The sequence below is a fragment of the Macaca fascicularis genome, chromosome 11 (assembly GCF_037993035.2).
Source record: "Macaca fascicularis isolate 582-1 chromosome 11, T2T-MFA8v1.1".
Classification (NCBI taxonomy): domain Eukaryota; kingdom Metazoa; phylum Chordata; class Mammalia; order Primates; family Cercopithecidae; genus Macaca; species Macaca fascicularis.
This window is the reverse complement of record NC_088385.1, coordinates 54,477,957-54,492,656: the sequence shown is the minus strand read 5'-3', so window position 1 is coordinate 54,492,656 and position 14,700 is coordinate 54,477,957. Positions and strand designations below refer to the sequence as shown.

The following is a 14,700-nucleotide window of genomic DNA, read 5'->3' as shown; positions in this document are numbered from 1 at the left end:
AGCCTCCCCATGCTAGTTCCTGTTCTGTCAAGTGAGGATAATTGAACTGCTCCTTAGGCTTGTTGTGAAACAATGCATGCAAAATGCTCATCACAGGCGCTGCCACATGTGCGCACTCAGTAAAGGTTAGCCGCTGCTGATAACCATCGCTGCTGAGGCACTGTCTGGGCTTCGGCTGGGTGGGTAGAGTGGCTCCCTGCGCCTGGCGGGCCCACAGTTCACGGTGTGCTCCCATCCCTCCTGTCCCTGCAGCCCAGGTCAGCGCACGGATGAAGAGCTGGACCTCATCTTTGAGGAGCTGCTGCACATCAAGGCTGTAGCCCACCTCTCCAACTCGGTCAGTCCCGCCCCTCCCAGCCCTGCCCTGTCCCAGGCATCTCCTCTTCCTGTGACTTCCCTGAAACTCAACTGCTGGGCCAGAGGGCATTTCTCCACTTCCATCTGTGGCTGGAAATTTTCAGTCTGATTTCTTGCCCCCAGCGCTACTCTGTCTGAAAATCCTTCCGCCTCTCTCAGCCCATTTTCTCCACTTGCTTTGTCTCCTGCCAAATCCTGGAAACACCTGACCTGGCCACATTTCTGTCCCTCAGCACTTGTGTCTTTGGACCTAACCACACCCCTAGCAAAAGCCTGGCTGCTCTGCACACGAACTTGTCACCACTGACTCTCCTATCTCCACCACACAGGTGAAGCGAGAATTAGCGGCTGTTCTGCTCTTTGAACCACACAGCAAGGCAGGGACCGTGTGTAAGTCCAGCAGGGCACAAGAAGCCAGGCACAGGGCCTGAACATGGGCAGAAGGATGTGTGAAGGAGTGGTAGGTGCCAGGAGGGCCTGGTCTGAGGTATGCCTCTGTCAGTGTTCAGCCAGGGGGACAAGGGCACTTCATGGTACATTATCTGGAAGGGATCTGTCAACGTGGTGACCCATGGCAAGGTGAGCCCTCCCTCCTCCCCGCCCCAGTGCCCTGGGTCCTAACTGCTCCCTGGTCCGTTCCTCATGGGTAGTGCCTTTGTTAGTCTACTGCTGCTGACCCTCTGTGTCTCCTGTCTGGGTTGTTTTCCTGCTGTGGGTCTGTCCTGGCAAGGGCTGGGGCTGGCAGGGGTGGGCTGAGACTGAGGCCTGGCTGCAGGGGCTGGTGACCACCCTGCATGAGGGAGATGACTTTGGACAGCTGGCTCTGGTGAATGATGCACCCCGGGCAGCCACCATCATCCTGCGAGAAGACAACTGTCATTTCCTGCGTGTGGACAAGCAGGACTTCAACCGTATCATCAAGGTGCTGCTGCTGGGGTCGGGGAGGGCAGGGGCCGTTCGTCCAGAGAAGTGATGTGGGGCGAGGAGTAGGGACCAGAGCAGAGGGCCTGTAAGAAGCAGGGCAGGTAGGAGACGCTGGGCTATGACGGCTGGCAGTGGGGACCATGGCCCTGGGTATGTGTGAGAAGGTGAAGCCCATAGGGCACAGCAGGGGTTCAGCGAGACCAGTGACCTCAGGCGCAGTGTGGGAGACCAGGGGAAGGATGGGTGTGCACGGGGCAGGGGACTAGGCTGTGGGGCAGGAAGGATGCATGGAAGGAAGGGAAGGCTGAGGAGGTGGAGCCAAAGTCAGAGGAGGGAGAAGGGCTGTGGGTCCCTGTGGGACCCTCATGGGGCTCAGGGGCTGGAATGAAGGAGGTAGATGAGAGGGTCTGAAGCTGGAACATCATGTGTTGAGCATGGGGTGTGGCCTTTTCTCCAGGATGTGGAGGCAAAGACCATGCGGCTGGAAGAACATGGCAAAGTGGTGCTGGTGCTGGAGAGAGCCTCTCAGGGCGCCGGCCCATCTCGACCCCCAACCCCAGGCAGGAACCGGTAACATACCTGCCATGCTCCCTCTCCACACTGTCTCTCCTTTCATTTCCCAGTCTTTGCTCCCTTCCCCTGTGTCATATCCCTGCCCTCTGGCCACCCGTGGATGGAGAGGTATTGAGGGACCAGGATGCACCCGCTGAGTCAGTCTCTTCCCTGCCCTAAGGTGGGACAGGGCTGGCTAATCGAGAAAAATGATGTAATTGGTTATTGATGTCTGCCCAGGTGTGGGAGTGGGGAGTGGTGGCACCAGTGCCATAGATTGGCTGTTTCTGCTAGGTATACAGTGATGTCTGGTACCCCAGAGAAGATCCTAGAGCTCCTGTTGGAGGCCATGGGACCAGATTCCAGTGCTCATGACCCAACAGGTAAGGGCAAGAGACAGCCTGCCTGCTTTCTGTCTCATTGGGTGGTCCATGCAGCCTGGGAGAGAGCCAGGTACCCTGCATCTGACCTCACCGAATGCTGGATCGGTCTGTACGGTGGTTGGCAATAAGTCCTCTTACCTGTGCTCTTGGCTTAGTGGGGAGCACTATCACAGGGGCTGGACACTGCTGGTACCTTGCAGGTGGTGGGATGTGGGGAAGGGTCCTTCCATCTGTCCATACACCTGTGCTCAGCAGACTTGGCCTCTGAAGCCTCCTCCCATCCCCCTACCCTGTCCTACAGAGACATTCCTCAGCGACTTCCTCCTGACCCACAGGGTCTTCATGCCCAGCGCCCAACTCTGTGCCGCCCTTCTGCACCAATATCCTTCCAGCCCCACGGGGATGGTGTGTGTAGGGGATAGGATGGTGCATAGGGTTGAGAGAATCTTACCAGTGTGGCTGTGCTGAGTCCTCTAAATGCCAGCCTGCTGCCAGGCCCAGCTTGCCTGGGCCCTGGGCATCCTGCCCGTCCTTTGCCTCAGGTGGGTGGCCCTGGTTGGATATTGTGGTTCCCTTGACTGGTGCCCACCTTCCATGCGGAGCCTGCGGGTGGCAGTGAGCAGGAGCGCAGCACCTACATCTGCAACAAGAGGCAGCAGATCCTGCGGCTGGTCAGCCAGTGGGTGGCCCTGTATGGCTCCATGCTCCACACTGACCCTGTGGCTACCAGCTTCCTCCAGGTACCTGGGAGTGAGGCACAGCAGGGCTGGGCTGCCCGGGGTGGACACAGCTACAGCCATCTCAATGCATCTTGGCTCTTCTTAGAAACTCTCGGACCTGGTGGGCAGGGACGCCCGACTCAGCAACCTGCTGAGGGAGCAGTGGCCAGAGAGGCGGCGACACCACAGGTGATGCTTTGATTCCGTTAATTTGTCATTTCCATAACTGGCAGTGCCACGGGGACCAAGAGCATATGCTCTGGAGTCAAGCACTTGGCTTCAGATCCAGGCTGAACCACTTACTTCAATTCCTTGTTCTTATCAGTCCCCTTGCTGTTCACCCTCACGCCACACGTCCATCCATTCTCATGCGTCATGCACTCATTCATTTATTCATTCTCATATCCTGAGTGTACCTGCTGTTCTCACTTCCTCCATTGGGCATGCATTTATTACCAAATACCCTCAGTGCCAGTTTCTGCCAGCCCCGCCCAGTACATTTCCTAGACTTTACCTTCACCCTTGCAGGTGTTCCCACGGGAGCAGCTGAGATTCAGGGGGATCGGGAGCTCATCTGAAACAGCACTTGATCTGAAACCCTGGGTCTCCATCTGCCTTTAACTTTTTCCTTCCCCTCCTGGCCTTGGAAAATCACAAAGTCCAGGGGCCTGGTTTCAAGACCGTGTTTGCCCCTCTTTATGTGATACTTACCTGGTCGTGCTTACCTCTGAACCACTGGTGAGGGCCGGGGGGAATCCAGAGCCCCAGGGGCCTCCCTGCTGCTGGCCCAGGAATACCTGGGCTTGCTCACCTCCCTTCTCTCTTGTCTGCAGGTTGGAGAACGGCTGTGGGAATGCATCTCCTCAGATGAAGGTGTCTGCCTGGCCCCAGCTTCTTTCCTCTGCTCCTCCTGGACTGCAGGCCCCTCCTTCACCCCCTGACCCTGAGGGGCTCTGTGTGCGTGGGAAGCTCTCCTCCCACAGACACACCCTTGGGTCTGTGACAGGTGTTCACAGGGCCCTTGCTGCATGTGGTGCCCTGGGCCAGGCCGTGCCCGGAGGCGCAGAGGCCTAAGGCGGTCTCCCTCCTCCCCCACTCCCTGACTCCATGGGCCTTTTATTCCTTTTGGGAGGTAATTCATGCCCACAGGTAGAGCCTGGGAGATAAGGAATGGTGGCTGGAGTTGGCCTCTGAGGCCCACAGGGCTCCTGGTGGCCAGTGTTATGGGAGCTCAGAGGAAGGCGAGGCCCCTCCCTGGAAAGTCAGAGGTGGCCCCAGGCCATTCTCAGCTGGGGCTTAAAGGGAAGCAAAGAGGGGACGAGAAGATGTGACTGCAGCCAGGATTTGAGAAGATGTGACTGCAGCCAGGATTTGGTTGAGGAATGGTGGTAGAAAGAACTGGAAAGGTAGATTGGGTTGGTGGTGGGGAGGGCTGCACTGGGAATAAAATCCAGGGGCCTCACCGGCCAGCAGGCTCCCCGTGCTCCCAGCCTACTGTGCGTCCCAGCCTCTGCCTGCTGGAGGCTCTCACTGGCTTCTTCTCCTCCGAAGGCTAAGCCTGTTATCCCCTCAGGACCTTTGTACTTATCCCTTAGCCTGGAAGCGTCTTTCTCTGGCTCTGCCTGACAGGATCCTTCTTGTTCTCATCTCAGCCAAATGCTGGGTTCCCAGACAGGCCCCCTCCCATCTCCCTATCTGGAGCACCCTCCCCTTTCTCCCCACCAGGCTCTGCCGTGGTGTCCTCTGTGATTTTCTTCAAAGCACTCTTGCCAGGTGGAGTTGTTTTCTTTGCCTACTTGCTTTCTGTCCTTTGGTCTCTCTCCCATCCCACTGGAGGATTGACTTCCCTCCTGCGGGCCCCCACCTCCGCTTCTCCTTGCTCACATGCTGCCTGGCTCTTGGCTGACGCTCAGAAACTGATGTGGGCTCGCCCTCGCGGGCTGGGCACTGTGCTAGGTGCTGATGCTGCACTTCAGCCCTGGCCTGTGGGGCTGCAGTCAGGCAAGGGGCAGAGCAGTTAAACAACCCGTGATGTGCAGTGGCACGGGACACTTTCCGTGAATCTGCACTGGAGTCGGCTCCTGAAAATGGGAGGGGAAGGGCCGACTCCAGTGCAGATTCAGGGAAAGTGTCCCATGTAAGCGACTACTGGAGCTGAGAGCTGCAGGGGGCGAGGGTGGAGGAAGAAGAGGATACCTGGCGGGCAAACCCAGGAGGAAAGGAAACCCAGGAGGAGGATCCCTGGAGGAGCGAGAGTGAGAGCAGGACCCCAGAGCAGGCAGGAAGTGGGCAGGGCCCCATGGGCCGGGGCCAGGGGGTCTGATCTTTGTCCTAAGAGCAGTGCAGACCACTGAAGGGGTTTGAGCCAAGGTTGGCAAAGTCTGATTTGTGTTTTGAATAGGTCAGCTAAAGAGCCTGGGCTTTCTCCAGCAAACAGTGGCCGCCATTGAAGCCGAGGGCGGGAGCTTCACGGGGCTCTGGTCAGGCAGACTGGAGGAGGAGGGTTGGAGGCACCTGGGAGGGAGGAGGAGGAGCATAGGTGGGCCATTGGAGTAGATAAGGAGTGAGGCCTCGTGGGCAGGTGGAACTGAAATTAGCCTGGGCAGGGGAGGAGGGGGCATGGGAGACCCATTTCAAAGAAGAATCCTCAAAGCAAGATGACAAGCTACAGGAAGTGTGGAGGAGCCTGGAGCCTGGGAGAATGGCTGGGGAGCAGAGTGGTCTGGGAGGCAGGATGCAAGGATCCGATGGGTATATGGAGTGTGAGGTAATGGATCACTCATGTGGAAGGATCCAGGGGGTGTTTGAGACCAGGGTTTGGAAGAGAGTTCAGCACGGCTGGTAGTTTTGGGAATCACCCATGTACAGGCGACATATGAGGCAGTGAGGAACTCTGCAGGGGGCCCTGAGATTTGAAAATGTAGGGAAGAGCAATGGATTGAGGTCTGAACCTGGAGAATCTGCCATACGCAGAGCTGGGAGGAGGGACAGAGTCAGTACCAGAGTCGGAAAAAAGCAGGGTGGGAAGGGGAACCTGCATCAGGAGCCTTGCCTGGCAGGTGCTGCCCCACCAGCAGAGGCTTGGCAGTGGTTTCCACGCACTGCATCTCTGCTGTGGACTGGGACAGGGCCGCTGGCACAGTGTTGGAGCACAGAGAGGGAAAGGAGCAGCAGGGATTCCAACTCTGCCAGTTAGCAGCTGTGTGGCTTTGGGCATGTTACTTAACCTCTCTGAGCCTCATTTATTTCATCCATAAATGGAAATAATAATGCTTTTGTCAAAGGTGCATTGTGAATACTTAGATCCTCAGAATAATGCCTGGCTTGTAGCAAATGGTAGCTGGAGGGAAAGGAAGAAAAAATCCAAGTCAACAGCTGAAGAGTTTTCATATCAGAACTGCTCTGGACCTATCCGGCAGAGGCAGAAGCACACACACGCAGGGGCATGGATTTGCCCCGCCCTTAGACACGTTGTGTCTTCTCCTGGAGCCTTGGTCCCAGGTGCCTTACCTGGGCTCAGGTGAATGTGGCAGGCAGAGCCCTCTGGTGGTGTGAATGCTGTGTGGCGCCCATGCTCCTGGTGACACAGGGCCCTCACAATCCCTCCCTCCATGCTCTCCTCTCGTCCTCCCAGTCTTATTTTCTCGTTCCTCTTCCTCCCAGGCCCGGAACTTGCCTGTTTGGCTCCCCAACCAGGACGAGCCCCTTCCTGGCAGCAGCTGTGCCATCCGAGTTGGGGATAAAGGTTGGTGGTCTGAGCCAGTTGGGCACACCTGACATCTGCACCCTGCTGTGTCTGCCTCTCTTGTCCTGCTGTCGTCGCTTTTGACCTGGGCGTGCCTGGGCCTAGGTGGCATGCTGTACTCCTCAGGGTCTGTGTTCCAGGCTGCTGGCCACATCTGCCTCCTGTACCCCTTTTTTTTGCTCAGGGCCTCCCCACCTGCAGCTCAGCCTCTTGGGGATTCCTCCCACCCTTACTGCAATAACTGCCCTCTCCCTCCTGGGGTAGAGATCAGGTGGCCCTTCCCACAGTTCAGTCTGGTCTCCTCTTTAGTCCCCTATGACATCTGCCTGCCAGACCACTCAGTGTTGACCCTGCAGCTGCCTGTGACAGCGTCTGTGAGAGAGGTGATGGCGGCGTTGGCTCAGGAGGATGGCTGGACCAAGGAGCAGGTGCTGGTGAAGGTCAATTCTGCAGGTGGTGAGTTATGCCCCTGGATAGACCCCAAGGGAGGGTGGCCCCTCAGATCTGCACCCAGGTCCCCCAGTCAAGATCATTGTCATCATTGTCATCTTTCTCGTCTTCCTCAGTGTGAATGATGGCTAGCATTCATGGGAGGTGGAGTGCATCTATTCGAAGTGCATTTCATGCAGTGTGTAAGAGCATGAGCTCTGGAGCCTGCTTCTTGCATTTGGCACCAGCCCTTTAGCTCCTTATCTGTGTGTCCTCCGGCAGGGTACTTCATCTCTCTGTGCTCAGTTTTATCATCCGTAAAATGGGAATAGTAGGAGTACTTGCCCCCTGGAGGAACTGTGAGGATCAAATGAGTTCATCTATGAAAGCATTTAGAATGGCGCCTGGCACATAGTGATACATAACTATTAGCTGCTATTACTATCATCATTTGTGCTTAGTCATTTAATATGAAATAATAGCAATCTCATGAGGTGCAGGTACTTTTATCCTATTTTCAGACAAGAACACTGAAGCTCAAAGGGTGTGAGCTATTCCTCAAGCTCACACAGTGAGAGTAGCTGGTCTTGGAACTTAGGTAGTCTTCATTTGTTTAGTCACTCAGCAAACATTTTTGAGGATCAGCTATGAGCCAGCAATTTGTTAGGAGCTGGAGATACCACAGCAGGTAAAACAGGTCAGCTTGATGGTTAAGAGCATAGACTGTGGACTCCCAGACGTGTGAAGGCATCTTAGGCTCACCATTTACTAGCTGTGTGATGCTGGGGAAGTTGCTTAACCTCTCTGAGCCTGCATTTCCTCACCTGTTAGATGAGGACTGTAATTGTATCTACCAAAGGGTTGTAATGGCTACTAAGTGAGCTAATGTGTGTAAAGCAGCACAGGGCCTGCCACAAAGTCAGTGCTGAGAACATGGTGGGCTCAGGATTATTAAGATGGGCCTCCAGAGAACCTGGAACATTCAAAACCACCATTCTCTGTGGAAGGCACGGGCCTGACAGCTGGAACCCAGGACAGACAAGAATTAGGGGCGTTCAAGAAGTGGGGATGAGAAAAGAAAAGCCTTCTCCTTTCAGTAAGTGGGGAGAGTTGAAGGCCTCCTGTGTGCCCTGCCCTGGGAAGCACTGCCCTCTGCTGGCCATCTGGTGAGTTGCAGTTGCCCAAAGGGCATGTGTATTGAGACCCTACTATGTGCCAGGCACTGTTTAGAGCACTGATCGCCAAAGCACTTGGATTGACACCCATGTCAATAACCAATATTTAATTAAAACCCTCACCCCACGGTGTGAATATTTGTTTGTAAGTAATACACATATATTACTACATTAATATCATAATAAAGATAGATAAAATAGAAATTGATGGAGTAGAAATGCAAAGCAGGTAGAAAAAATAAATGTAAGTAGAAGAGCTCATATTTTCCCCGGGCACGTGAATGATCTGATGTGCCTAACTTTGGAGGCCACTGCTCTAGGGACTGGGAACTCAAGCACAGTCCCAGTCCATGAGGAGCTGATGAAAATCAACACCAAGGCTTATGTAAGACACTTCCCAGTTTTCAAAGAGCTTTTATACATAGCATATACTTATAGCTACTATTTATATACATTATTTTATTTGACTTATGAAATAGTCAGGGCAAGTCTTATTGTCTCCATTTTACCAGGGAGGAAAGTGAGGCTGAGGGAGGATCAGACCCTGCCCAGGTTCTTCCTGACTCACTGAGGATCTTTTCTCATTCTCTTGGATGTGCTTTCCTGGGCAGCGTGGCTGTGTGGGCACATGTACCTGTGTATTCTGAGCACCCGCCCAGGACTTCAACCCCGCTACGAGGAGAAACAACCTCCCAGCCTCCCAAACATCTCTTCCACCCTGTCCTCCAGCTGGTCCCTGGCCTCCCTCCCTTCCCCCACCCAGGCCGCCACTGCTGTCTTTGCAGATGCCATTGGCCTGCAGCCAGATGCCCGTGGTGTGGCCACATCTCTGGGGCTCAATGAGCGGCTCTTTGTTGTCAACCCACAGGAAGTGCATGAGCTGGTAGGGACCAGGCAGGGTGCCAGGGCCCAGGGAGGAGATCTATTTTGAGCCTGGAAGGGGTGGATTCTGGGGAGGGTCCCAGGGAGAAGAGGGAGGAAGGGTCTGGCTTTGGCTGCTGCTGGGTCCTCAGCACACAGAGGAAGGAGTGGGCTTCAGCTGATGGGGAAATTCTCAAGATTGTGCAGGGCAGGGGCTGGTAGCACTGGTTGGGAGCTCCCAAGGAGAAAGAGGAGGACCTGCCCTAGTTAGGGGTTCCCCAGGAGACAGGAGCCTAAAATGAGGGGTCTCAGCACTGGAGAGCCCTATCCTCCAGCTGCTACAGCCCCTAGACACCCTCTACTCGCCGCTCCTGCCCTCCTAACCCTCCTGCTAACATGAGCATAGAGTCCTTGCCCCAACCCTCTCCCCCTACCCTGTGCCTTTCCCTGGATTCCTCAGGCAGCCCCCTGAGCACTCTCCCACCCGCAGACCCCACACCCTGACCAGCTGGGGCCCACTGTGGGCTCTGCTGAGGGGCTGGACCTGGTGAGTGCCAAGGACCTGGCAGGCCAGCTGACGGACCACGACTGGAGCCTCTTCAACAGCATCCACCAGGTGTGGGAGGCAGAGCTGGGGGAAGAAAGCAGGCGGCGGGAGGCCCGGCTCGGCTCGGCATTCACTGACCTCGCCTGCTGCCCCTGCCCAGGTGGAGCTAATTTACTATGTGCTGGGCCCCCAGCATCTGCGGGATGTCACCACCGCCAACCTGGAGCGCTTCATGCGCCGCTTCAACGAGCTGCAGTACTGGGTGGCCACCGAGCTGTGTCTCTGCCCGGTGCCCGGCCCCCGGGCCCAGCTGCTCAGGAAGTTCATTAAGCTGGCGGCCCAGTGAGTCCCTGTCCAGCGGGTGGGGCGTGGCCAGAGTCCCTGGGCTACCTTTTCCTAAACCCCGCTCTTTGCTTAGTATGTTGCCAAATCTGCCACCCTATTTGTTCCCTGGGTCTCCTGGAGCCTCTGCCTTCCCACCACATCCAGCTTGGGTCTCTGCAGAGGCTGGCCTGGCCGTTGTCTGGGGACACTGTGGGGGTGGCTGCTTCCCTTACCCTGAGGGTCTCTGGGTCTTCTGCTCACAGCCTCAAGGAGCAGAAGAATCTCAATTCCTTCTTTGCCGTCATGTTTGGCCTCAGCAACTCAGCCATCAGCCGCCTAGCCCACACCTGGGAGGTAGGTGTGGTTTGGAGGGCCCCCCTCCTGAGGTCAGGCCTCAGGCCCTCCTGGGAGTGCTGGATGGGGTTGGGCCTCCCCCAGAGCAGCGGCTCATCTGCCTCCCTTTCACAGCGGCTGCCGCACAAAGTCCGGAAGCTGTACTCTGCCCTCGAGAGGCTGCTGGTGAGTGCTCAGCCCTGCCTGGCCTGGCTCTGCTAGGATCAGCTTGGCTCAGCCCTGCCCTCCAGACATCCTCACTCTTGGCTTCCCCACAGCCCCTATACCTGTCCTTTGTCACTTTCAGGGTTCCCAACCTCGGCCCGGGGCCTAGCTCCGGCCTGTGAGTTTGGGGAGCTGGCTGAGGAGGGGGTGTTCAGCACTAGGATAGGGGTTGCATGGTGCACTCTGGCCCTCAGTGTGTGTCTGCATGGGGGCAGGAGATCCTGTGTGAAGACTGGGCTGGAGCATGTGGGTGTCCGGTCCTGGGGTCTGAGGTACCAGGGCAGCGTCAGGGGCTCCAGAGCCCAAGGGCCTGGCACGGAGCGCCCATGGTGCACCAGGGCCTGTCTGCCCCTCAGGAGCTCCGAGGGGCTTGTAGAACAGGCGAGGAAAGACTTGGGGGTGGAACCTCCCACCTCCAGGAACTTTTGAGGATTTGACTGTTCTGGAGAGAAGCAGAGAAGAGGTACTTCATCAGCATAGCCTGGGAGCTCTTGAGAGAAAATCCACCTCGTGGGGCTCAAGGGGTTCAAAGGAGTTTACTCTCCAGAGGGTGAAAGGGAGAGAGAGGGAGGGACAGAGAGAGACAGGGACAGAAAGGGACAGAGAGATGACAGAGACAGACTTTTCCAAGAAACTTGGGGCCCCTCTAAGTGCTGTGAATTTTCTCAGTGCTAATGGGAGGTTGGAAGCCCCGTGCTTGCCTGTGACAGAGCCTGGGTGAAACCTGGGGCTGAGGAGAGGCTGAGTTGGGGCCTCTGCACCTGCTGTGGGATGGGCATGTGGCTCCTCCTTGGTTGGGTGGGGTCTGTGGTGGCTTATGCTGTGTGCAACCCCCTCAGTGTGGCTTCTTCCCCTAGGATCCCTCATGGAACCACCGGGTGTACCGACTGGCCCTCGCCAAGCTCTCCCCTCCTGTCATCCCCTTCATGCCCCTTCTTCTCAAAGGTAACAGGGCTTCCTGCCTCCGTTCCCCCATTCCCACGTTCCTGCCTCTGTCCCCCCATTCCCACCTTCCTGCCTCCATCCCCCATCCCCCTTCCTGCCTCCATCCCCACATTCCCCTCTTCCTGCCTCTGCTCCCCCATTCCCCCTTCCTGCCTGTCCCCCCATCCCTCCTTCCTGCCTCCGTCCCCCCATTCCCCCTTCCTGCCTCCGTCCCCCATTGCCCCCTTCCTACCTCCGTCCCCCATTCCCCTCTTCCTGCTTCCGTTCCCCCATTGCCCCCTTCCTAACTCCGTCCCTCATTCCCCTCTTCCTGCTTCCGTTCCCCCATTCCCCCTTCCTACCTCCATCCCCCATTCCCCTCTTCCTGCTTCCGTTCCCCCATCCCCCCCTTCCTGTCTCCGTCCCCCCATTCCCCCCTTCCTGCCTCCGTTCCCCCATTCCCCCTTCCTGCCTCCGTCCCCCATCCCCCCTTCCTGCCTCCGTCCCCCATCGCCCCCTTCCTACCTCCGTCCCCCATTCCCCTCTTCCTGCTTCTGTTCCCCCATTCCCCCTTCCTGCCTCTGTCCCCACCTTCTCCCCTTCCTGCCTCCGTCCCCCCATTCCCCCTTCCTACCTCCATCCCCCATTCCCCTCTTCCTGCTTCCGTTCCCCCATCCCCCCTTCCTGTCTCCGTCCCCCCATTCCCCCCTTCCTGCCTCCGTTCCCCCATTCCACCTTCCTGCCTCCGTCCCCCATCCCCCCTTCCTGCCTCCGTCCCCCATCGCCCCCTTCCTACCTCCGTCCCCCATTCCCCTCTTCCTGCTTCCGTTCCCCCATTCCCCCTTCCTGCCTCTGTCGCCACCTTCTCCCCTTCCTGCCTCCGTCCCCCCATTCCCCCTTCCTACCTCCATCCCCCATTCCCCTCTTCCTGCTTCCGTTCCCCCATCCCCCCCTTCCTGTCTCCGTCCCCCCATTCCCCCCTTCCTGCCTCCGTTCCCCCATTCCCCCTTCCTGCCTCCGTCCCCCATCCCCCCTTCCTGCCTCCGTCCCCCATCGCCCCCTTCCTACCTCCATCCCCCACCCCCCTTCCTGCCTGTCCCCCCATTCCCACCTTCCTGCATCCGTCGCCCCATTCCCCCTTCCTGCCTCTGTCCCTCCCTTCTCCCCTTCCTGCCTCTGTCCCCCCATTCCTCCTTCCTGCCTCCATGCCCCCATTACCCCTTCTTGCCTCCATCCCCCATTCCCTGCTTTCTGCCTCCATCCCCTGCTTCCTACCACCATCCCTCCATTCCCCCCTTCTTGCCTCCGTCCCCCATCCCATAGTTATCTGTGTGTGCACTCACACTGTTGGAGAGATTACACCTCAAGTGCTGATGCCTCGGGGAGCGCAGAGATGAATTAGGAGTTCTTAGGCTGGAAGAATTAAGACATCCAGACAAATACGGGCTGCCTTTCAGGGCCTGAGAGATACAAGGAAATGCTGCTGGGGCCTGGAGCGGGCAGAGGCAGGGGCTCTATGGGGTGAGGTAGGCCCAAGGGAGCCGTTATGCCCTTCACCTTTTCTGGGCTACAGAGGGCAGAAGTTTGGGGACCTATGAACAAAACCTGTCTCTTTGCAGACATGACCTTCATTCATGAGGGAAACCACACACTAGTGGAGAACCTCATCAACTTTGAGAAGATGGTGAGTTCAGGGAGCAGGTGTTGACTACTAACATAGGTTGGGGGACATGACTGTGGCCTGGGAAGGGGCAGGGCTTGGAGGCGGCTTAAACTTGTTATGAATAATATGAGGACGAATACTTACTGTGTAATAGCCCCTGCCTTATTCCACTGCAACTGGAAGGTCTGCCAGGGTGCCAGCCTCAGAGATCTCACGATTCAACAAGAGCCCTTCCAGCCCTCTTCTCTCTAAGCCTTTCTCACCTGGCCTCTGCCTCCTGTCCTCTGCCTGGTCCCCTCTGGGGCGAAGTACACATGACCCCAGCTCTTACAGCCCCTTATCCTTGGTTCAGAGGGAGCTTGGCCTCCCTGCTGCTGCACAGGGCAGGACGGGGTTTCTCCCTCAGGCAAGAGCTCATGTCCCGGTGTTGTCCACAGAGAATGATGGCCAGAGCCGCGCGGATGCTGCACCACTGCCGAAGCCACAACCCTGGTGAGAGGGCGGGTCCCCGGGGCGGGCGGTCCCCCACCCTACATCCTCTGTGAAGCTCCAGGGTGGCCCTGACTCCGTGACCCCTCCTCACCCCCCGCAGTGCCTCTCTCACCACTCAGAAGCCGAGTTTCCCATCTCCACGAGGACAGCCAGGTGGCGAGGATTTCCACATGTAAGTGGCTGGCGGTGGGGGGTGGGCGGGGAGGGAGTCCTCATGGTAGTTACTCATGGCTGGCACATCCTGGGCACTTGCCATGTGCCAGACACAGAGCCCGGCCCTTCCATACATGATGCTGATAATGTTCAGACTCTGTGCTCTGAGCCACAGGACTCTTCTGTCCCCTCACCTGTGGGGTGGGCAGGGACAGCAATCTTTAGGAATTGGTGATGGGAAGTGGTTGGTGGGTGGTGGAGAGCAAGAAGGCAGATGTGATATGGCTTCTTGGAGGGGGAAACGTTGAGTTCCACAAAGGGACGTCGGTGCCTCCCTGACCGCTCTCCTCCACCAGGCTCGGAGCAGTCCCTGAGCACCCGGAGTCCAGCCAGCACCTGGGCTTATGTCCAGCAGCTGAAGGTCATCGACAACCAGCGGGAACTCTCCCGCCTCTCCCGAGAGCTGGAGCCATGAGGAGGGGCTGGGACTAGAGCTGGAGCAGGCACTTGTGGTCTGGAAAGCCAGGGCGTGCCGGGCCAAGATACCCACAGGCTGGCCACAGCTGAGCAGGGCTCTCTGTGGAGTGGACTCGAGTCCCTGGAGCAGGCAGCGTGGAGGCAGCCGTCCCCTGTGATGACTGGCGGCTAAGGAGGACCTCGGAGTGGACCCAAGCCGGGAATAAGGAATGACCCAAGGCCAAGGAAAGGGGGACAGAGAGGCCCCAGGAGTGGGTGGAGAGTGGAGTGCGCTGGGATGTTGTGTGCAATAGAGAGCTCTCCACACCAGGTGTTTTCCAGATTCTGTGCCTCTGGCTTTGTTGTCCAGCCTGGCCTGCAGTTTGTTTTCACAGTGGACACAGAGAGAGAGAGGCTGCATGTGTGTACCGTGTGTGG

The 14,700-nt window shown here is 57.4% G+C and overlaps 1 protein-coding gene across 26 annotated transcripts in view; it reads left to right on the top strand.

The window, feature by feature from the left end:
- The window catches only part of RAPGEF3 (Rap guanine nucleotide exchange factor 3), a 22,760-nt gene extending 8,168 nt beyond the window's left edge, over positions 1-14,592 (top strand). For 4 of the 26 annotated variants that reach the window (XM_074006705.1, XM_074006700.1, XM_045365125.3 and 1 more), the window contains 22 exons: positions 253-337; positions 687-747; positions 860-936; positions 1,133-1,279; positions 1,739-1,851; positions 2,128-2,216; positions 2,518-2,596; positions 2,806-2,956; positions 3,042-3,124; positions 3,769-3,808; positions 6,599-6,680; positions 6,990-7,136; positions 9,070-9,167; positions 9,636-9,761; positions 9,853-10,034; positions 10,280-10,370; positions 10,485-10,535; positions 11,432-11,519; positions 13,118-13,182; positions 13,599-13,653; positions 13,754-13,825; positions 14,163-14,592. In XM_074006705.1, coding sequence (XP_073862806.1) covers positions 253-337; positions 687-747; positions 860-936; positions 1,133-1,279; positions 1,739-1,851; positions 2,128-2,216; positions 2,518-2,596; positions 2,806-2,956; positions 3,042-3,124; positions 3,769-3,808; positions 6,599-6,680; positions 6,990-7,136; positions 9,070-9,167; positions 9,636-9,761; positions 9,853-10,034; positions 10,280-10,370; positions 10,485-10,535; positions 11,432-11,519; positions 13,118-13,182; positions 13,599-13,653; positions 13,754-13,825; positions 14,163-14,281 — 2,101 coding nt within the window. In that variant the 3' untranslated portion in view covers positions 14,282-14,592. Of the gene's footprint in view, positions 1-252; positions 338-686; positions 748-859; positions 937-1,132; positions 1,280-1,738; positions 1,852-2,127; positions 2,217-2,517; positions 2,597-2,805; positions 2,957-3,041; positions 3,125-3,768; positions 4,709-6,598; positions 6,681-6,989; positions 7,137-8,895; positions 9,168-9,635; positions 9,762-9,852; positions 10,035-10,279; positions 10,371-10,484; positions 10,536-11,431; positions 11,520-13,117; positions 13,183-13,598; positions 13,654-13,753; positions 13,826-14,162 lie in introns of those variants that run through there. The other 22 variants (XM_074006698.1, XM_074006696.1, XM_074006701.1 and 19 more) reach the window with 14 other exon arrangements.
- The last annotated feature ends 108 nt before the right edge of the window (positions 14,593-14,700 follow it).